The sequence below is a fragment of the Notamacropus eugenii genome, chromosome 2 (genome assembly GCF_028372415.1).
Source record: "Notamacropus eugenii isolate mMacEug1 chromosome 2, mMacEug1.pri_v2, whole genome shotgun sequence".
Lineage (NCBI taxonomy): Eukaryota > Metazoa > Chordata > Mammalia > Diprotodontia > Macropodidae > Notamacropus > Notamacropus eugenii.
Genome location: NC_092873.1, coordinates 72,050,718 through 72,074,566, shown reverse-complemented (window position 1 = coordinate 72,074,566; position 23,849 = coordinate 72,050,718). Strand labels below are relative to the sequence as shown.

The 23,849-nt window shown below is 36.9% G+C and overlaps 1 protein-coding gene and 1 pseudogene across 1 annotated transcript in view; one reads left to right on the top strand and one right to left on the bottom strand.

The window, feature by feature from the left end:
* NARF (nuclear prelamin A recognition factor) overlaps positions 1–23,640 on the top strand; it is a 131,218-nt gene extending 107,578 nt beyond the window's left edge. Inside the window, exon 12 of the mRNA XM_072640911.1 lies at positions 23,179–23,640. Coding sequence (XP_072497012.1) covers positions 23,179–23,243 — 65 coding nt within the window. The 3' untranslated portion in view covers positions 23,244–23,640. The remainder of the gene's footprint in view (positions 1–23,178) is intronic.
* Positions 4,311–4,810, bottom strand: LOC140530381 (protein max pseudogene; annotated as a pseudogene).
* Positions 23,641–23,849: the final 209 nt, after the last annotated feature.

The window sequence follows — 23,849 nt, the reverse complement described above, 5'->3', positions numbered from 1 at the left end:
TCATCTGTGTACTTCTGAGTTATGAGTAAGCAAGATTCAAGTGGCTAAAGTTCTGAAGATGAGGGCTGAAGCTAGAGCAAACACTTGACTTTCAGTTTCCCAAATAGTGTCAACTGGTGGTTACACTAAGAACTTTTCTAAGATGTAGTGGTTATTAATGCAAAAATTTTAACATCTGTGCTGCTGTTGCTAAATCATTAAAATGCCTCACTTGTGCACATGAGACTGCAGAGACCAAAAAGACAAAACTGTCTTAAAACCTACAAAGCCTTTTAGAGATGCATTCACAAATCTGAAAAAGGCTTCAAGGTCTTAATCAACAGCTTATGCAGACACAAGTAAACTTTTGTTCTCCACACAAATGTCAGCCTAGAAGGTTTGGAAACTGTCCTGTACCAAGAAAGTGATAGTCAGCAAAGGCTAGTTGCATTTGTCTGTAAAGGTTTGACTGACAATGAGTTTACTCCCCTGACCATGAACTTGAGTTTTTAGCTTTAAAGTGAGCCATTACTGGGAAGTTCAGAGACTATATTATATGGATAAAAACTCCAAGTGTGGATTGATAACAATTCCTTAACATATATTGACCAGTGACAAGTTGCTGCTTGTCAGACATGGTTAGCAGCACTGATCAGTTGTGATTTCAGCATGCATTATTAGCCTGGCAAAACTAATGTGGATGAAGATGCTTTGTCCAGAATACCACAGAACACTAGATGATGATACCAGAAGAAGGTGTGAGAACAACCTGTGACATGCAAATTATTAGACTGCAAATGAATGTAAGTATAGCTGAGAGTTTGGGATTTCTACCAGACAGCATGCTAAGTGAACATATATATATAAATCTTACGACATTTAATCAATTTTCCTTGCCACCATTGGCTGCAGATGTCTGGTGAAAAAAACAAATGGCTGATGAAGGAGTAAGAGAAGTAATATAAGCCAAAAACAGGATAATGATACTACTCATCTAAAGTTCCAGACATAAGGCATCTTACTTCTGAGGCAATGACAAAAATTACAGATGTGCAATAGAGTGCTGTATTAGACTATGACTACTCTCATACTCTGAACAGGTGTTGCCACCCAAAGCATACTGCTAAACAGTCATGAATACCTTACATGATTACTTTGGAATATTGGTCAAGAAAGGACCCTAGAACTTGTAAGAAACCAAGTTTATTGGCTTAAGATGGTTGCAGATGTCACCAAAAAGTGTATAATATGTGCCAAGTATTTACAAAGGAAAATACTACCAACTCATACTATATATTTGGAGAACCCAAGTACCATCAAGCCTTTGGAATTGGTCTATTTTGATTTTCTATCTATGGAAGAAGATGGTAAAACTATAAATCAAATCAGATTGGTGATGGACCATTTCACCAAGTATGCATAAGCATGCCTAACTCTAAATCAAAAAGCATCTACTGTTGCTAAAGTGTTATAAAAAAAAAACCCAGTATTTTTCAGTATATAAATTTCCTGCCAGTAACCACTCTGACCAATGTGAGACTTTGGGAGCAAACTACTCAAGGAAATGTTGACCCTGGCAGGTATCAAAAAGTCTGAGACTACTATTTACCACCAATTTTTTTACTACATTTACTACATCATTACTATATTTACTATCATTACTACTCTTTACCATTCAGGCTATGGGTCATAGAAACCCATAGACTTAATATTTTAACTGTTGAACATGTTAGGAATTTTGAGACAGAACAAAACAGTGTTTTTTCGTCTCATTTCTAGCATATTCATACAATTGCACAAGGAATTATGCTGTAGGCTTTGCATAATACATATGTTTGGGCAAGAACCACATCTGCCTATTGGCTTGTCTTTTAGTACTTCAGATGACAAGGTATACTACTCATACTCAGTATGATCAACTCTCTGCTGCTTGTGCTAATTTGGGCCTAACAATTAACACCAAGAAAACACAGGTGGTCTATCAGCTACCACCACACCATCCATATGTGGAACAGGAAATAAAGAAGTTCTGAATGCTATGGATAAGTTCACTTACCTTGGCGGTGTACTTTCCAGGGATGTACACCTTGATAAATAGATTAATAAGCACACAATGCCAGACCTAGCTCAGTGTTTGGGTGACTCCAAAGAAAAGTATGGGAGAGAAGAGGTATTAGATTGACTACCAAATTGAAGGTCTACAGAGCCATTGTGCTGACCTCGTTGTATGCCTGTGAAACCTGGACAGTATACCAGCACCATGCCAGGAAACTGAATCATTTCAATTTGAATTGTCTTAGGAGAATTCCGAAGATTGCCTGGCAGGATAAGATACCAGACACTGAGGTCCTTTCTTGAGCTGGATTGCCAAGCATTCAAATTCTGCTTCAGAGAGCACAACTCCGATGGGCTACTCACATTGTTTGAATGCCAAACATACACTTGCCAAAAAAAGCTATTTTATGGAGAACTCACACAGGGCAAGTGTTCACATGGTGGTCAGAAGAAGTCATACAGTATTGATTGTGTGACATGGGAGACACCAACACAGGAACGCTCAGTATGGCATGCCCACATCAGAGAAGATGCTCTATTCTATGAGCAAAGCAGAATTGAAACAGCTCAAAGAAAATGCAGATTTAGAGAATCCACCCTAAAGTTCACAGGGACTATTTGTACTTGATATGTGGTAGAGCATTCTGAGGTCATATTGGCCACAGTCGGATGCACTGAGACTTAACTTTAGCGTAGTGATGTCATTTTTGGTCCTCTCTGAGAATGAAGGACAACAAACAAGGCATAACTGGAAATATTTGACATGATAAATAAAATACAGTAGGACATACATAATACTAATATATGATTTTCTAAGTCAGTTTTCTTATTAGGATAAGTGGCCCTATTTCTATTTGAATTTGAAGTGACTGACTTAGATCGCCAGCCTTACTTCCAACCTATATCTTGCAGCCTTTAATGAGGGAAAACGTAGCTTCATGGTGGAGAAATGACCCATTTTCTCCACTACCACCATTGCCCAACTGCCACCAATGGGCAAGAAAGTCTAAAAGTCCCAGGAATGGCTGTGTCCCCCAAACCACTGGTCCAAGGCAAGCCCCTACAGCCATCATCATAAGCAACTCCTGTGGAAATGAAACTTGGCAATTGCTTCTGCAGGGGTTGAAGACCCTATCTCCTCAGCAAACACAGATACCAAAGACCCACTGAAGAAAGTTATAGAGTCCTTTGGCATTGGCAAATTGTTCAACATTAGAAGCAGATATAAATTTATCGATGGAAACAACCAACAAAAAGGTTTAACACACAAAACCCTTCACAGCAACCTGCTGACCACAGCCACAACTAGGGCCAGTTCATATAATAGACACTGGTCCCAGAACAGAAAGGAAAGGAAGGAAAAACAGAAGGGGACTACAGTAGTCTATGGTTTTTAATACTGAGTAAGACATTCTTGGTATACTTATATGCAAAATTAGTTGGCTGTATTTCTTAGAAATACACACAAAGGAAAATTGGATCAGCACTTTATAAATCTGTTGCTTTCCAGTACCAACATCACTGGAATAGGGAGGAGTTCACTCAGATTCAAATTTCAGTGGTAGGAAATAATATCAAACTATCATCACTCGCCCTTAGTACAAAAAAAAATGCACTCTTCCCCAGCCCTAATCTTCGTCCTTCCCCATTCCCCCATTCAGTCTCTTGATGGCTGATGTTTCCTTACTGCTGCCTCCAAAAGCATACTCTATGATATATTCAGTACATACATAACCCTCCTGAATGCTGGCAACTCAAGCAAACACAAAACAAAACAAAAACCTAGCTGAACATCCCAACTCCATGTAATAAGAGAAGCAGGGATGAAATATGCTCAGGTTATCAGACTGCATATATATCCTCACTTACCACCACAAACTCCCCCAGCAAGAGCAATAAATTTAAAACTTTTCCCAAAAAATTTCTTTAAAAAATTCTGATTTTTACAAACAGATCACCTTCTAAATGTTGAGCCATTCACAAATTCACAAAAATCTATCAAGAAACCTAGAAGTAGGAGGGAGACCTGTGAGCAAAGAAGTCATCTAGACAATGATGCCCAACAAGGGGAGGTCAGGAGCAACATGTGCTTAGAGGTGTGTCCATCAATCCAGAGAAAAGGCTGTTAAGGTGGAATGTTTTGGTTTAAAGATTCATGTTGGAGGAAGAAGGTTACCGAAGGGATGGGCAGAAGGAAATGAAAGCTTCATTCCAAGAGCTCCTATTTTACAAAAAAAAAAAAAAAAAAGACTAAAAGAAAAATATAGAGTATTTAAAACATCTTCAAAGAATTTCATGATGGACTAGGAGAAAAGATAATGAGAAAGTTTTTATTGCTGGACAGCTCAGCTTAGCTAGCTAGCTTTCATCAAGAGTTTCTTTCTGCTTCGGAGCTCTTTAGGCTCTGACTCTGAATTGTAATCTGAGCCCCCAGTGAAGGCAGAAATGGTGCTGCCCTTGGCACTGATGTAAAGGGTTGCTGGCAGAAGAATAATAATCAGTCACTTGACCTTGATTTCTCCAGTGCACACATTTGCTGCTCCAGTAAAGCTTTCCACCACTTGAAGTTATCAATATATTGCTGGATCCTGTGGTTTTTCCTTAGCATGTACCAGTTGTACTTTGTGGCTTAATCTAAGATTTGGGCCCATGATGACTTTTCTCCTTGGAGTGATGAGAAAACTGAGAAAGCTAGCTTTGATATGATCCCTGTGTTTTCTTTCTAGTGCATTAGGATGAGCCCATCGTTTTCCAACTCAATGTCATTATTATTCATTTCCTACAGCTCAAGGAGCAGGCAGTGCAGCAGCTACTAGGGGAAGTCACAAAAAAAGAAGTCAGGCCTCACTTGCTTATTTATTCTCTCTCTCTCTCTCATTCACACGTGCACACACACACACACACACACACACTAACACACACACTTACATCCATCATTGAGATATAATTGACTCAAGATTTGTACCAAGACATTGATGACATTTCCTGGTCCCCTCAGTACAAAAGAGCTAGGAAACAAGCTCTAGCTGCTCCTTAAGCTCCACAAGGAGATTTCTGTGGACAACACAGAAAGACAGGCTTAAGTACCTTATAATCTCTCAACTGATATTTCAATATCCCCATTTTTAATTTTTAGTTTCTGTACTTAATCATAAAATCAAAATATCCTTATGAGTTTCCAGTTCGAATAAATCACCAAAAATATTGTGCAACTCAAGCCCACAAAGCCCAAAATATAGAAGTATCAGATTTTCAATAATATACCATAATAACACAACTTTCTTTCTAATTTTCCCAACAGTTTTTGTTCAATAGTGACTTTTTCCCCAGAATTTGGGACCTTAAGGTTTATCGAATACTGAACTACTATTTTTATTTGCTTCTATATAGGGTATACTTAATCTGTTCCACTAGTCATCTATTTTTTTAACCAGCAACAAATAATTTTGATGATTATTGTTTTGTAGTGTAGTTTGAGACCTACTTCTGTTTTGGTCCTTTCTTTTGCATAATTTTTCATTATTTCCTTTGGTGCACTTGACTTTTTATTCCTTCAGGTGAATGATTTTTTTCTAGCTCTATAAAGTAAACCTTAAACAGTTTCAGTGGTTTGGCACTGAATATACAAGTTAATATTGTTATTTTTGTTATATTGGTTCAGCCTATGTATGAGTAATTAATGTCCCCAATTATTTAAATCTATCTTTATTTGTGTAAAGAGGATATGGTAGCCATATTCATATAGTTTCTGTGTATGATTGGCAGATAGACTTCCAAGTATTTTATAGATTTGGTAGTCATTTTAAATGGAACTTCTCTATCTCTTCTTGCCAGATTCTGTTGGTAATATACAGAAATGCTGATGATTATGTAGGTTTATTTTACGTTCAGAAACTTTGCTGAAGTTAATAATTATTTAAATTAATTTTAGTGGAATCTATAGAGTGCAATAAATGATCATTTTGGATGCCCATCAATTGGGGAATGGCCGAACGAGTTCTGGTATATGAATGTAACGGAATACTGTTGTGCTATAAGAAATTATGAACAGGTAGACTTCAAAAAAACCTGGAAAGATTTATATGAACTGATGCTAAATGAAGTGAGCAGAACCAGGAGAATATTATATACAGTAACAGCCATAGTCTGCGATGACTGATTTTGACAGACTTAGCCCTTCTCAGCAATGCAAGGAACTAAAACAATTCCAAAGGACCCATTATGGGAAATGCCATCCACATCTAGAGAAAGAATTATGGAGTCTTAAGGCAGAGTGAAGCAGACTATTTTCTTTTCTGTTTGTTTTGTTTTTTCTTTCTCATGGTTTCTCCCATTCATTATAATTCTTCTATACAACATGACCAATGTGAAAATATGTTTCATAGGAACGAATATGTAAAGCCTGTATCAGATTGCAGGTGATCTTGGGGAGGGAGAAAGGAGAGAGAAGGAAAAAATTAAAACTTATGGTGGTAAATGTCAAAAACTAAAATAAATAAGTTAACTTTTTAAAAAAGTGATCGTTTCGATTCCTTTTTGTCTACGCTTAGTCCCTGTATTTCTTTTTCTTGTCTTGCCATTGTTAGTATTTCTAGCACTGTATCAAAGAGCAATGGTGATCATGGATATCCTTGCTTTACCCTAGATCTGTATCCCATTACATATAATGCTGGTTCTGGGTTTTAGAGAGATTCTACTTATGTTAATGAAAGATGCATTTATTCTTGGGTTTTTTTTAGTATTTTTTTTTAAAAACATGAATAGGTGTTGTATTTGTAGAAAGTTTTTCATCTATTGATACAATCACACAATTTTGTTCTTGTTATTAATATGGGCTATCATTTTTTTCAAAATTTTTTTAATTCATTGTTCTTGCAGAAAGGCCAGTCGGACTGCTGAGGGAGTTTGTGGTGTTAAGTGAGGACCAAAACGCAGTCTGATAATTTGGGCATATTTCGTTCCTGTTTCTTTTATTACATGGAGTTGGGATGTTCAGCTAGGTTTTTGTTGTGTTTGGTTTTTGCTTGAGTTGACAGCAATCAGGATGGTCACATATGTTTTGAATGTATCATATAGTTTATTTTTGGAGGTTGCAGTGAGGAAACTTCAGCCATCAAAAGGTAAAATGGGGAAATGGGGAAGAAAAAGGATTAGGATTGGGGAAGAATACATATTTTATTGATAGGAATATTTAAAGATATGAATATTTTGCTAAGAAATGCTTTGGCTCTGTCCCCCAAATTTTGATTAGTTGTCATATCTTTAATGAATTATCTATTGTTTCCATGAGTTATACTTTGACTCACCCATTCTTTAGGATTATTATCTAGTCTCCAATTTTGGCAAACAGTCTTCATCTTTTCTGCTTTCAGTTCTCATATAGGCCCAGAGTTACAACATTTTCCAGTACAGTTAAATCACTTTCTGAATATCCATGAATCTTTGGTGGAAGAAGTAACCAGGGGCTCAAAGTTTATTTATATAAGACTTCTTATTGGTGAAAACTGATTACTCAGAGTGTTCTTGTCCATGCAAGTATATAGTTATTGAGAGCTTTGGAGAAGAGAGAATTTTGGTTTTCTGGCTTCCAGCTTTGAGAGAGGACATGTGATTCCAGATTTTCTTCAAGTAGAAGTTCCTGAAGGAAGAAAAAGACTATCAAAAGAAGCCAACACGTAGAAGAGTTTGCATCTCAGTCATGTTACTCCTACCTCCAACTTAACACACAGATTTTGGAGAATTTTCCCGTCAGTAAAATCTGGGACTCTTTTTTGGCTGAAGTGAGATAATTTGCTCTCTGTGGGAGAACTCATTTACTGTGTATTTTCTGGTATATTTTCATTAATGGCTTCATGTTTGTTGTTGTTCAGTCATCTGACTTTTCATGACGCTCTTTGGGATTTTCTTGGCAAAAATACTGGTTTGCCATTTCTTCCACCAGTTCAAGCCAGATTTGAACTCAGGAACAAGAGTCTTCCTGACTCCAGGCCCAGTGCTCTACCCATTGTTCTACCTAACTGCCAACTTTTGACTTCAGGATACCCTAAACATGAGCCAGACTTAAAGTAATTGTAGGGGTTTTATGAACCAAAGACAAGAGTCTGACTTCTCTAATTTGGAGCTCATTTCCCCAGGTTTGAAACATGCATAAGTCCAGAGCTGAGAAGAGACCCTTTGATGGAGAGGGAAAGGGCAAGCCCACTGGATCCAGCAGTAGTTTCATTTGTTGCACATCGTTTTTCTGGTTCTACTTACTTCATGCTCCTCAGCATTATATAACTCATATATATGATATAACTATCATAAACTCATATGGAAAGAAACAAGAAGAAATTTCTACTTTTTCTTGGTGTAATGGGTTTGACTTATGCCCAGACAATCTAGGATGGAGACATCCATGTAGGAGGTACTAGGGACCTGCTTCTAGAAGACACTCTGCATTCTTTTACTTCATGAAGCAGCCTGTTTCCATAGACTGCATGGCTGGAACTACCTATGCCTTTAAATCTACTTGACTGAAACACAGTTGCTCACTTTTTCTGGTGGCATTCAGAGTTGAAGGACAAATTCAGTCACAGCAGGGACACCACGAAGTATTGAAGGAAGGGCCTGAGGTCCACCTTTCCCTCCTCCTAGGTTCTATGGCCTCTAGAAATGGGCTTGTGAGTTTGGTCTTGTTTTGTTCATCCTTTCAGATCTAAGTGTGGGGAGTGCCCTGATTTGGGAGCCATAAGAGCCATGGAACCCAGGATTTCTAGCAAGATGTTGCAACTAGCCCAGGAGGAAAGCCCTGAAAAGACTGTATCACATCCATTTATTAAATGCATACTCTATGTTAATTCCTGGGAATTCAAATACAAATAGAAAGACAGTCCTTTCCTTCAAAGACTTATATTCAATATTCTAATAACACATAGAAAAGCCAAGAGTGGATGAAGGTAGCCAGTAAGAAGAGTTTGTCAAGGAAGTCTTGCAGAGAAAGGTGTACAAATTGGTGAGGAATGAAGTCATAACTGGGCTGGGCTTCTTCCTTAAAATGAAGAGTCTGGGAGGGACCAGGCAGAGGAAGAGTAAATTCCTTTGTAAAAGCTAATCTTTTAAATTTCTATATAGAACCAGGGTGATTGGAACCCGTGAAATTGGGGGAACACAGTGAGGGCTTGAACCAATGCCAGTGATGAGAGACTGAAGAACCCTGGAGGAGAAAAGAAAATGTGACACAGCTGACTTTCAGGCAGTGACAGGTCAGAATAATCACTTATATAGGGAACACAACTTCAGTTCACACACAGGGTTAGTCCTTTCCCAGCCTTTCTGGAGCATTATTATTTCCTCCACTTTGCAGCAACTGTACCTACAAAACTGGGTTTCACCTACAGGGATACCAGCAGAAGTCAAAGTAGAAATGCCCATGTGGTGGTAAGGGAAGGTAGACAACTGGAAGCAGCACCAGGAAGAGACAAAAGGAGCAAGTCAGAGAATGGGCATGGTTCAGTAGGTTTAATTCCAAATGGAGGAGAAATGAGTCCGGGAACTCCTCCCTGTCACATGCCCCATGTTTGAGTGTGGATTTCAAGCTAAATCTCATCATCTACTGCTTTCCCTCATTTTCTCAATGTGTCTCCATCACCTCTCAGCTGGAACTCACCTTAAGGTTGTGGGGGAGGAAGAGGCCAGGAGAAGAGACTGGAGATAAAGTTGGAAAAGGGAGAGAGAGCATAGTGGGTCAGACTCTGACCACTGCTCTTGGGAGCTTCAAGCCAAGAAGCCTGGCAATTTCCAACCTCACAAGCAGTCCTAGAGGCCCTATAGGGCAGGGCAGGCTCAGCTTCCCCACATGCTCCCGAGGTAGTACCCACTGCCCCAGTCTGCCCGAGTCACCAGGCAGGAGAGAAGGCTACTTCTGCCTGGTGCCTTCTCTGGGGTGGGCTTGGGAGAGAGACATTTTTTTTTCTCTCCATTCCCCCCAATCTTTTATGTATCAAATAGTTAAATGGCTCCTGTGTGCAAAGCCCTTCCTAGGCTGAATGATGAGATACAAAAAAACCTGCCCTCCCTTCTTCCCATGTTCTTTCCTTTGGAAAACTTGCCAGCCACACCTTGAGCACAGGGGAGAGAGGCAGCCAACTAGCTGATTGGCCTGACTTGTGGAGCACTGGGCCTTCTGGGGAGGATGACAGAGATGATGCTTATCCAGGCATCAAAATGATAATTATACTGGAACTATTTCAAGCTCTTCCTGGACCCTGCACCCAAAAGAAGACCTCTAACTGACAATTTGGCCTTAATTAAATTACTTTGCCTCTTTCTATGAGCCTGTTTCCTCATCTGTAAAATGAGGTTGACTAAGATGACCTCTAAAATTATATCTAACTCTCAAATACTATGATTATATGCATAAATCCTGGCTCTGCCAGGAAAGAAAAAAAAAAGAGAAATTCCAAAGTTTAAAGGATGGGGACTGTGCTTTAAGCACAGTTCTATGTCACTTCCTGTTCAAAAATCTTCACTGGGCCCTATATTTCCTCCAGGATGAAATCTCCTCAGCTTGCCATTTAAAAAAATATTGATGCTTTTTGTTTTCTATACATTAGTTTCCCAATGTATGGACTTCCCCAACCACCCTTCCTTTGTAACAGAGATTTTAAAAAAGTAATTTGGCATGATAACATTTAATATCATTTTTGGACTTTAATAAAGGCCAGAGCTTGAATTAATCAACCAGAAGATGAGCCTAACAGTCTCTTTGTTCTCTGAAGTAAACTCAGAGAATATCTCTTCTTATGTCAACAAGGCCAGATGGGACTGACTTAGCATACGTTGAGACCCTTAACCCAAGACACTATTTTGAATAATGGGACTTTTTCCACATCTTAATATTTTATGGACATTTACTATGTTAAGGCATGTTAATGGTAAAGAAAACATAGATATCCTGGGTTGTAATTTCAATTGAAGCGTTGCCAACTCTCTTATCTTATTGTATTTACAACCTATTCAATAAGAAAATTCCTACAGACCATAATTCTGAGGGACACAGACAACCTTCCATTGTCCTAAAACAGATTTAAGCCTGATCATTCCTGTAACATTCAGTCAGAGGATCCCTTCTGGCTCCATGGTCATGTAACTGCTAGCTTTAAGGGAATAACCAATAGTGAATTTATCCTGTTTGCCTTTTTAACCAAACTTTGAGGTCAACAAGCAAAACCAAGCATCATAAGTAATACAGACATGACTGTAATATTCCCTATCCACAGTTCTCCATCTTTGACAAAGGAAGTTCAGCTTATCATAGAGAACCCTCTACAGTCTGGGCTCCAGTCTACCTTTGCAGGCTTATTTCACATTATTTCATTATAGGAACCATATTTTCCACCAAAACTGGCCTACTAGTTCTTTGGACCTCAGCATTCCTTCTTCCACATTTGTCACATATGCTGTCCTCTATACCCTTGCCTCTTAGATTCCTTAGCTTTCTCCAAGGCTTTCTAAGTTGAAGTGCAACCTCCTATAAAAAACCTAATTTGAGTCTCCTTCCCCTAGTTGCTAGTTTTCTCTCCTCAAATTATCTTATATTTACTAATCAGTATACATGCTATATCCCTGCCTCTTAATCCTCCACCCCTTGTCTTTACCAATGAAATCTCAGGTCCACTCTCTATTCCTGAGTTTAACTGAATTGAGAGCAAAGTAGAATCCTAGACAATTAGGGTGGGGACAAGCAAGAGGGGAACAAAAGAAACTGAAAATGTTTGGATGGATTAGAAGGAAGAGTGACTTCAGTCAGAAGACCAGCCCACAGATTATTTCAATAGCTCAGGTATGAGGGAGTCCTGCACAACAATAATTGTAGTGTCAGGAAAGAAGGTGGCATTTACAAGAAATATTGTGAAGATAGAAACAACAGGACTTGACAACTGATTCAATATGGTGGATAGAAAAGAGTGTGAAGAGTCAAAGATAACACCTAAGTTGTGAGCGTAGTTGACCAGGAGGATTACTCTTGACAGAGAATTTGTGAATAGGGGAGGATTTGGGGGGAAAGACAATGAGGTAAGTTTTGGACATGTTGCATGTAAAATGCCTAATAGACATCCAGTTCTAGATGTCTGAAAGACAGTTGGAGATATTAAAACAGAGATCAGAAGAGAGCTTATGGAGAGAGCTAGAGATGTACATCAGTGAGTCATCTGCATGGAGACCATAACTGAGACTATGAGAGCTGATGAAATTAGCAAGTGAAATAAAATAGAGGAAGAAGAGAAGAGGTCCCTAGACAAAGCTCTGGCAATTCTCACCATTGGCAAGCATGACCTAGACAAAGATCCATCAAAGGAGACAGAGAAGCTTCCTACCTATATGAGCCAGGAGAAAATAATATCATAAAATAATATCAAAGTGAAAAGAACAAATCCCAGTGTCAAAAGCTGCAGAGAGATAAAAAGCAATGAGAATTTTAAAAGGCCGCTAGATTTAGCAACTAAGAGATCATTGGCAACTTTGAAGAGCACAGTTCTGGTCAAAGGATGAGGCTATACGCCAAACTGCAAAGAGTTAAGAAGGGAGGAAGAGGAAAGGAAGTGGAGGCACCTATATTCTAGACAACTTTCTCAAGGAGTTTAGCCACAAAAAGAGAGGGGAGATATAGGACAACAGCCAGCAGGGATGGATGAATCAAATAGATTTTCTGAGCATGTTCGTAGGCAGTAGAAAAGGAGTCAAAACACAGCAAATGACTAGTGAGAGTGGAAAAGACAGGATGGAATGGGATCACTCGTGCATGTAGAAAAGTTTGCTTTGGCAAGGGACACAGTCACCATGTCATGTGTAACAGGTGTAAAGGAGTTTTTTTAAAGAGTGTGGCTGAAAAAAAGAGGAAATATATAGGACAATAGCTTGAGGGGGATAGTAGAATGTAGTTTAGGTCTTTTTTACGGATGAGGGAGACTTGAGCATGTTTGAAGACCATAAGGAAGGAGCTAGTAGATAGGGAAGATTTGAAGGGGAGATGAGTTCACTGAAGTTGCAGTTTGCTAACCTTTGGCATTGGCAAGAGGCAGGGCTACCTCTTTGTCAGAAACTGGAGAAAAAGACAAAAAGGTAGGGATGATGTCATAGTATTTTGAGATGAAAATAAAGGGGAAAGAGGGCACCTAATATTCTAAGTAAAGTGAAATATAATGAATCAATTAGAGAGGAACAAAAGAACTGTCTTCTCCATTGAGGTCCTAGTTGAAGTTGGATAATATGAACTTATAATGTACCCACTCAGTAAAGTTTGTGTGACTTGTTCTGGCTTAATTCACCATCATATGAATAGAGAGGACAGATGGAGTAATCCAGGGTTTACGTCTGGCAAGAGATATATGGTTATAGAACTAGGGAAAGAGCGACTTGACAGGAGAGGAGCGTAGAGCTGAAATGGCTAAAAGTAGGGTTGAGATTAGAAATGAAATGAAATCAGAACAGTCTAACTTTAATTGGTCTGAAAAAGTTCCCAGGAGTTAGTGTTGAGTCAATGAGAACATGGCTTGAACCTTATGTGCCTGGGCTAGTCAGTTCTTGGGGACAACTTTCTTCCTTTTTTGGAGAGGAATCAGGCTAACTTGCATGAGAGTGGGGATTATTTTCTTTCTCCTCTCTTCTACCTTACTTCCAAGTATTCTGAGTGGAGGTAGAGTGAGGCTGATAACAAAAGGGATTAATGTTTAAACTGGGTAGAAATTTTCGCAACATTGTGCCCTGAGACAAGTTAGAAGAAAAGAAGAATCTATTGGTGGGACTTCACTCTTGCCAACTATCTCAGGTCAAGTCAATAAGAATTTGTTTTACTTTTTAATGAATTTTTATTAATATCTTTTTATATCACTATAATTTTCCTAGTGTCCCTCTACCTCACCCTCTTATTGGGCTATCTCATATTACAAATAATATTTTTAAAGAAAAAAGATGGAAAAAGTTCTCATAACTAATCAATATATCAAAAAAGTCTGAAAATATGTGCAGTGTATCACACTTGTGGATCTCTCTTCTATGATAAGAGTGTCTTCTCATATCTTTTTTTAAAGCTATATTTATAACTTTATAATTCTGCAGTTTCACTTTTGATTTTTTTGATGTGGTTCTTTCATTTACATTATTATGTATATTGTTTCCTTGACTCTGCTTATGTCACTCTGCATCAATTCATACAAATCTGTCCATTCTACTCTAATCATCAAATTCTTTATTTCTTTCAGTGCAGTAACTTTTGTTAAGCCATTCACCAATGGATGAGGATCTACTTCATTTCCAATTCTTTGCCATGTTGCTATAAATATTTTGGTGCAAATAGCATATAAAAATAAGAGTCTATTTATGACCTTACTTTCTTTCCTCCCTCCCTTCCTTTCTTTCTTTCCTTCTTTTTTCTTTTTTCATTCAACTACATTCCTTCTTATTCAAAGTATAGCAATTTTGTTTGTGCAAAAGATTTTCTGTTTCATGTAACCAAAGTTATTCATTTTGTCTTTTGTAATTGTGTCTATCCTTTATTTGGTTACTACTATGTCTCCTACCTATGGCTGTGAAAAGTACAATATGATCTGCTTCTCTTCTAATTTGTTGTGTTAGGATCTTTAATATTCAGTTCATGTATCCATTTTAATTTATTGTGCAATATAGCAATTGAGACTTAGGAGATCTTAATTATTGGTTCCGATTTCTCCACTAAGAGTGAAGCAACTGCGTAGTAGAGTGTGTAGAGTATTGCACTTGAAGTCAGGAAAGCATGAGTTTGAATCCTGCTTCATATACTTTTTAGCCATGTAACTCTGGACAAGTCATTTCATCTCAGGAGCATCAGGTTCTTCATCTGTAAAATGAGGGGGAGGATGAGATAGTGGAGTGAGAGTCAGCATTTTTTCCTAACTCTCTCAACACACCTCCTCTACAGTAACCTAAAAAAATACCAGACTGAATTCTGATTGAGAAAGCTAAGAAAAAATTATACTGCATTATTTTTCTGGCCCAGAGCAGCTTAGGAGGATAGAGAAATCTGCAGGCTCTGGTGTTGGGGGTTGACTCAGCACTCTGGTAACAGCAGCAGTGACAGACCAGAGCCTCAGGGCTAGAGTTAGAAAGGGTTAGGGTTAAGAAGTACAAAGAGGTAAATATGAGTGAAAAATCACAAAGGACTAAAGAGAAGTTAAACTCATTAAATGCAAGTAACCCATTAGAACTTTATTATCACCTTAAGGTCTTAGAGGGGCTCTAATTAGATAGAGAAGGTGAACAAGCAATAAATTAACTCCCTAAGGAAAAGAACTAGAATCAAATGAATTTACAAGCAAATTCCGCCAAACACTTGAAGAACAATTAATTCCAATACTATATAAACTGAAAAATAGGTTAAGAAGGAATCCTGCCAAATTCCTTCTGTGATAGTATATCTTTGATAACTAAACCAAGGAGAGTCACAACATGAAAAAAAAAATCTATAAGTCAATTTATTTAATGACTTCTGATGCAAAGATTTTAAAGGAAATGCCAGGAAGGAGATGACACAAATTACCACAGCTATCATACACTATAGCTAGGTTGAATGACCAGGAACACAGGACTGGTTTAATATTAGGAAAACTGAAAGTATAATTAAGGATATTAATAAAAAATAACAAAAGTCATATAAATACATGTATGCAGAAAAATCTTTTGACAAAATATAACAACCTTTCCTATAAGCACAAGAAAGCATAGGAATCAGCAGAATTTTCCTTAAAATGTTAGAGTGAACATTATCTGTAATAGGGATAAACTAGAAGCTTTTCCGATAAGATGAAGGGTGATGCTAGGATTCCATTATCACCTCATTGTTCAACATATTCAATATTGTGCAAGAAATGCTGGCTATATCAGTAAGACAAGAAAAAATATTGAAGGAATAAGCATAGGCAATGAAGAATCAATAAAATATTTTGGAGTCTACCTACCAAAACACAATTGAGTATGAACACAGTTACAAAACACTATTCACACAAAGATAGATCTAAACAATTGGAGAAATATTAATTATTCATGGGTGAGGCCAAGCTAATATAATAAAAATTGCAATACTTCCTAAAATAACTTACTTAGTCGGTGACATACCAATCATATTACCAAAGGATTGCTTTATAGAACTAGGAAAAAAATTGTAAAAAAATTCATCTGGAAAAATAAAAAGTCAAGAAAATCAATGAAAAGGAAACAAAGAAAAAAGAGAAACTCACAATACCTGATCTCAAACTATAATAAAAAGTTGTAATCATAATCATCAAAACAATTTGGTATAATGCAGTAAATAGATTGAGTGGTAGAACTAATGATTATTCAATATACAGAAACTACATACAATATACAGAAACAAATAACATGAAGAAATACCTAGTGTTTGATAAACCCAAAGATCCCAAAACTTACTCAATGAACTCACTACTTGACCAAAACTGTTGGGAAAACTGAAAAATAAGCCAGAAAAAAAATAGGCAGAGGGACAGAGACAAAATGGTAGAATAAAGGCAGGGACTCACCTGAGTTCTCCCCTACACTCCTCAAAATACCTTAAAAATGATTCCAAACACATTATAGAGCAGCAGAATCCACAAAAATACAGATTAAAGTAAATTTCCAGCCCAAGGCAACCTGTAAGGTCAACAGGAAAGGTCTGTGGCATCAGGGTGAGAGAGGATCACAGTCCCGCTCAGGGTGTACCAGCAAAGATCAGGCCTCAGAAAACCCAGAGCATGCCTCAGGAGTTTGAATCATGGGACTGACATGGAGCTGGCAGCTATGGCAGTTTCCAGACTTTTCAACCCACAAACACCAAAGACAACTTAGAAGGTCAGTAGTAAAGGGATGTTGGACCTGGGTGAGAGAGGAGCACAGTCCAACTCCAGCCCTAGCACAGTCCTGACCCCAGCAAACCGGATGAGGCAACACTGGCACTGGAAGCAACTGCTTCTGGAGCTCTCAGCCCACAGACTGTAAGGGATTCGAAAAACTGATCAGAAGGCAATTACAGGCATCTCTATGCTGGCACTGAGGCAGAACTCTATTGCTTTGCCTGTACTTGGATCTGGGTCGCAGTCTTTAGTGGCAGTCCTGGGATAAGGTGAGCAGTACAGCAGAGCTTGTGGCAGCAGTGGAGAGGGAACCCTCCTCACAGTTCCAGGGCAGAAAAGAACGCTTGTGGTTACTTACAGAACAGGGCACAGGCCAGGAAAGGAGTAAACACCTGTCCTTAGAATATATCACCTTGGAAGAACTGAAAACTTACTGGTCCCTAAGAAGCATCTCTGAAAATAGCTGAAGATTTAGCAGCTTCTACATTAAGGGATCAGAGGACTTGAAATACGATATTCTGGAGGTCAAAGGAGCTAGGATTACAACCAAGAACCACCAACCCAGCAAAATTGAGTGCATAATCCATGAGGGGAAAAATGCAAGTTCAGTGACAGAGGAATTTAATGCATTCTTGAGAAAAGACCAGAGCTAAATAGAAACTTTAACTTTGAGATGCAAGACTCAAGAGAAACATGAAAAGGCAAACAGGAAAGAGGGACTTAATAAAGTTGAACTGTTTCCTACATGGAAGGATGATATTTGTAACTCATGAGACCTTTCACAGGGTAGTTGGAAGGAATATACATATACATACATACATACATACATATACATATATATATATATAGACAGAGGACACAGGGTGAGTTGAATATGAAGGGATGATATTTAAAAAATAAAATTGGGGGTGAGGGAGGAATGTACTGGGAGAAGGAGAAAGGGAGAGGTAGAATGAGGTAAACTATCTCACATAAAAGAGGCAAGAAAAACTTTGACAGTGGAGGGGAAGAGGAGGAAGATGAGAAGAATTGAGTAAACCTGACTCTCATCAGAATTATGTTAAAAAGGGAATAACATATACACTCTGTTGGGTATAGAAATCTATCATACGTTACAGGAAAGTGGGGGGAAGGTAAAAAGAAAAGGGAGTGATAAAAGGGAAGGCAGATTGGAGAAACAAACATTTTTGAGGAGGAACAGGGTAAAAGGAGAGGATAGAATTAATGGAGAGTGATGGAATGGAGAGAAATAGTTTTTCACAACATGACTATTATGGAAGTGTTTTTCATGACTACACATGTATAATCTATATTAAATTGCTTGACTTCTCAATGAGAGTAGGTGAGGAGGGAGGAAGAGAGAGAATTTGGAACTCAGTTTAAAAATGAATTTTAAAATTTGTTTTTACATGTAACTGGGAAATAAGATACACAGGCAATGGGGTATAGAAATCTATTTTGCCCTGGAGGAAAGTAGAAGGGGAAGGAAATAAGAGAAAGGGGGGTGATAGAAGTTGGGGAAAGAAATAATCAGAAGCAAAACACTTTTGAGGTGAGACAGGATGAAGAGAGAGAGAAAATGGAATAAACAGAGGCATAGAGAATAATGGATGGAAGGAAACACAATTAGCAATAGGAACTATGAAAAAAAATTTTTGAAGCAGATTTCTCTGATAAAGGCCTCATTTCTCTAACATATAGAGAACTGTATAAAGTTTATAAAAATAAGAGCTATTTCCTAACTGATAAATCATCAAAAGATATAGTCAATTTTCAGACGAAGTAATTAAAGCTACTTGTACCCTTGTGAAAAAATATTCTAACTCACTATTGATTGAAGAAGAGAAGCAAGCTAAAACAATTCTAGGTACTACCTCATACTATTAGATTAGATGATAGGACAGAAAAGGTAAATGATAAATGTTAGAGAGGATGTGGGGAAAATGTGACATTAATGTATTGTTGGCAGAGTTGTGAATTGGTGAAAGTATTGTATAAAGCAATTTGGAGTCATGCCCAAAGGGCTATAAAGTCATGCCTACCTACTGACATAGCAATACCACTACTAGGTCTGTGTCTCCAAAGAGATAAAAAAACAAAAAGGAAAGGAACCTATATGTACAAAAATATTTATAGCAACTCTTTTCTGAGGGTAAAGAGTTGGAAACTGATGGGATGCACTTCAATTGGGGAATGGCCGAATAAGTTGGGGTATGTGATTATGATAAAATACTATTGTATTATTAGCAATGATGAGCAGGATGCTCTCAGAAAACATGGAAAGATTTACATGGGTTGATAAAAAGTGAAATGTACTGGGTACAAAGTAACAGCAATATTATAAGATGATCAGCCGTGAATGACTTAGCTATTCTCAGCAATAGAATGATTTGTGACAACTCTGAAGGACTTAGAATAAAAAATGTTATCCATCCCTTAGAAAGAACTAATGGTTTCTGGATACAGATTGAAGCAACTTTTTCTTTTTGTTTTCACTCTCTTTTTTTTTCTTGAGTTTTTTTTGTCTATGTTTTCTTTCACAACATGACTATTACGGATATGTTTTGCATGACTACACACATATAATCTATATGGAATTGCTTGCCTTCTCAATGTGGGAGGGGATTTGAAGGGGAGGAAGTGAGAGAATTTGGAACGTAAAGTTTTAAAAAACAAATGTTAGAAATTGGTTTTGCATGTAACTGGGGGAAAATTAAATACTAAATAAATATAAAAAACCTAGGCAAAGACCAACATCTCACATCATATACCAAGTTGAGCTCAAATGGGTACATAATTTAGACATAAAGAGTGCTATTGTAAGCGAATTAAAGGAGCATGGAAGAAATTATCTGTGTGAGAGCCACCTATCAGATCTATGGATAGAGGAAGCATTCAGAATCAAAAAAGAGATGGAGAATTTCACAACAAGTAAAACAGTTTTAATTATATAAAAAAGGTTTTGTGCAAACAAAGCTAATGCAGCCAAACGGAGAAGATAAGCAGGAGATTGGGAGAATGTCTGCAGCAAGTTTCTATGATCTATTTCCTAAAATATATAGGGAACTGACTCAATGTATAAGAATCATTCCCCGGTTGATAATTGATCAAAAGATATGAATAAGGAATTTTCAGGGGAAGAAATCCAAAGTATCAATAGACATATGAAAAAATGTTCTAAATCACTAATAATTAGAGAAATGCACAATAAAGCAACTCTGAGGTTCCATCTCACATCCATCAGATTGGCTAAAATGACAGAAAAGGAAAATGAAAGATGCTGAAGGGGATGTGGGAAAATAGGTACACTACTACACTGTAGGTGGAGCTATGAACTAATCCAACCATTCTGAAAAGAAATTTGAAACTATGCCCCAAAGGTATTAAACTGTATGTACCCTTTAATCCAGAGATACTCCTAATGTCTGCACCCTAAAGAGATCAAAGAAATAGACAAAGGTGCTATCTAAAGCAGCTCTTTTTGTGGTAGCAAAGAATTAGAAACTGAGGGGATGCCCATCAACTGGGAGATAGCTGAACAAGTTATGTTAATGTATTAGAATACTACTATGGTGTAAGAGATAATGAAGGGCAATAATTTCAGAGAACCCTGGGAAAACTTGTATGAATCAGTGCAAAGTGAAATGAGCAGAACCAGGAGAACAATTTATCCCATAAAAGCAATATTGTAAAGATGATCAACTCTGAAAGACTTAATAACTGTCATCAACACAATTACTCACTACAGTTCCGATGGACTCATGATGAAATATGTTATCCAACTCGAGAAAGAGAATTGTTGGACTCAAGAGTACAGATTAAAGCACATTTTCTTCTATTTCTCTTTTTTTGCTTCTCCCCCCCCCCTTATAATATGTTTATTGCAGAAATTTGTTTTGTATGTCTACAAATTTTTGTAATGGGTTTCATTTGTCTTGCCTACTCAATGGGCAGGAGAGTCACAGGTGAAGGGAGACAATTTGGAACTGAAAATAAAATGTAATGAACAGACAGTTCAAACATAGAATTTAATTCTTAACTGATTTGTCTGTATTAGTAAAATTGGCCATGATAAGTATGGAATAACTTCTTGATTATGCTTAAATTTGTTTTCTCCTACCATTTGAGAAAACATTGTAAGGTATGCGCCAGGGCCCAAATAAAATCTACAACTAATTCTTAAAATAAAATAATTTTTTTAAAATAGAAAAACAAAATAAAACGAACGTGCTAGACCTCTAATGTGCTTTCTGTCTCTAAATTATTCACTAAATTTTGGCCCTCAGTGTCTGAGTTTTCCTTACAAGTATATTCCTCATAGATTGATCACAGAGGACTCTTCTAGTTCTGAAACTCTATGATTCTAGTCTATCTCTATTTTGTTATATTATCGTCTTTAACACTAAGGTTATGTATCCAGTTAGGATGTATTGTGAAATATGATGTAAGGTGTTCGTCAGAGCTGAATTTCTGACAGACTACTTTCCATTTTTCACAGAAATTTCTTTTTAATCAAAAAGTGAGTTATTTCATAAGTAATTTGTTTTTTGGTTTATCAGGTACTAAGTTATTGAGTTCCATTGTTTCAGATTCTCTCTTGCTTATCTGTCCTATTAAACAATAGTAAATTGTTTTAATGACTGCTACTGCATAATATAATTTGAGGCCTGGAAATGTTCTTCCTCCTTCATCCCCACCTCTTTTCAATATTTCCCCTGACAGTCTAGAATTTTTTTCCAAATGAATTTTGTTATCATTTTATTGAGTTTTATAAAGTATACCTTTGGTAATTTAATTATTATGCCATTAAAACTGTAAATTAGTAATATTGCCATTTTTATTATATTTTCAGGATTCATCTATGAGGACTAAATATCTTTCTAACTTTTGAAGTTATTTCTTATTTATTTAGGGAGTATCTTATAATTAAATCTATATAATATTTTGTGTTCTTCAGTATATTGATCCCTAGATATTTTATGCATTTTGTAGTTATTTTGAATGGATTTCCTTTCCTGTTATTGCTTTTTGGTTTTATTATTATAAATACTGTTGATTTTTGTGGGTTTATTTTATACCCTGCAACTTTGCTAAAGCTATTAATTACCTTGATTAGTATCTTTATTGATTCTCTAGGACTTTCTAAATGAAATATCCTATCATTTGAAGATAATAATTTTATTTTCTCTTACCAGTCTCCATGTCTTCAATTTCTTTTTCTTGTATTACTGCTATTGTTACCATTTACAGAATTATGCCAAATAGTGGAAAGAGTTGACATCCTTGCTTTTCTCATTTATTTATTGGGAAAATGTATATCTATACCATACATGATGCTTGCTTTTGGTTTTAAATAGATACATATGATATTTTTTTAAAAGTTCTTCTGTGCTTATGCTTTGTGAAATTTTTGGTACAAATAGGTATTGCCTTACATCAAAGGTTTTTGGTGCATCTATTGAGAATCATGTGGTTTTGCATTTTTTAAAAATGCAAAATTCATTTTATTATTTTCCTAATGTTAACATAAGACAAACTCAGTCATTGTGAATGGGTTCTTGAATCACTGTAGTCTGTTTGACAAGATTTTATCTTAAATTTTTGAATCAATATACATTAATGTCTGTAGTTCTCTTTCTATGTTTTATCAGTTTTGAGTGCTTATAAGGATCTTGCAATGCATTGAAAAATTCTCTTCTTCCCCTTGATACTATTTTTAATACCCCACAATTGTTTTAATACAAACATCTTGGGTTTACTTTTAACTTGAGCTAGTATCAGTTAATAAATCAATAAACATTTGAAGGTCCTTAAGGAGCTTATAATCTAACGTAACTAATTGCAATGGCAAGCAAAGTGGATTTTTTGCTGTTTTTCTATATTGAGTTTTAGCCAATCAAATGCCTTTTATTGAGTCTTACCTTTGAGTGAATCAAGGGTCTTTGATTTAATCAAGAATCTTTGATTGGCAACATTACATATATATATATATATATAATATAATTATATATAATATAATAATATATAATATTATATGTAATAATGTAATGTATATATATATATAATATATACATATATATGTTGGGAGCCCTGTCTGTTGATCTGTGTTGAGTTCTCAGACAGAAGCCCTGTCAGTTGGTTTTTAGGAATGAATTGGGAAGAGTAGAGATCTGCCCATGGAAAGGAGGTTTGGCTTAAAGAGATGTCAAAGTGAATTGAGATGATGGCACTGGTAATGTGTATAAATATTGTTATAGCCCGGTAAACTTTGTTTTCCTAGAAACAGAAGCTGCGGGCAGGAGCCCTTGGAGCTTGGAAGAGTTTGGAGTGCAACAGTCCCTGTGAGCTGAGACAAGGAGCAGGAGCAGAGAGCTGCCTGCATGTGAATTCAGCCAAGAGCTGGGAGAGATCAGCCCATGGAGGAGGAGGTGTGGGATTTAAGTTAAGATGAGAGAGGACTTTACGTGAACACTGTGTATTGATTAAGGAGATTATTTTTACCTTGGGGTGGATGGTATAGTATTTTCTGCTACCCCTTAAAGATGCGTCATGCTAAAGAAAACACTAGCCTGGGACTCCCTGACTTTGGCGATGCAGTGATATATGCTATGTACCATACTGAGTGTTATGAGATACATAAATGTATTAGATGATTTCTTTTGCTTAAGGATGTTGCTATGAATGTTATGATTTACTTTATTGTACAATATTTAGTTTATTGCTAAATAGAGTTCATTATACTATGCAATTAGACCATGAAAATTATTCGCAGTAGCAGTCCTCAGGTGTGCTGCTGTGATTAGTGTTACACTTGTTGATATAATAAACACAAAAGAACCAAAGAGAGAGAGAGAGAGAGAGAATACTCTATTTCTTTTCTCAAAAATTAACTACCAAATGGAGAGTTACAGGCCTAAGGCAGAAGAATAGGAGTTTCTGAGACCTGTGAAA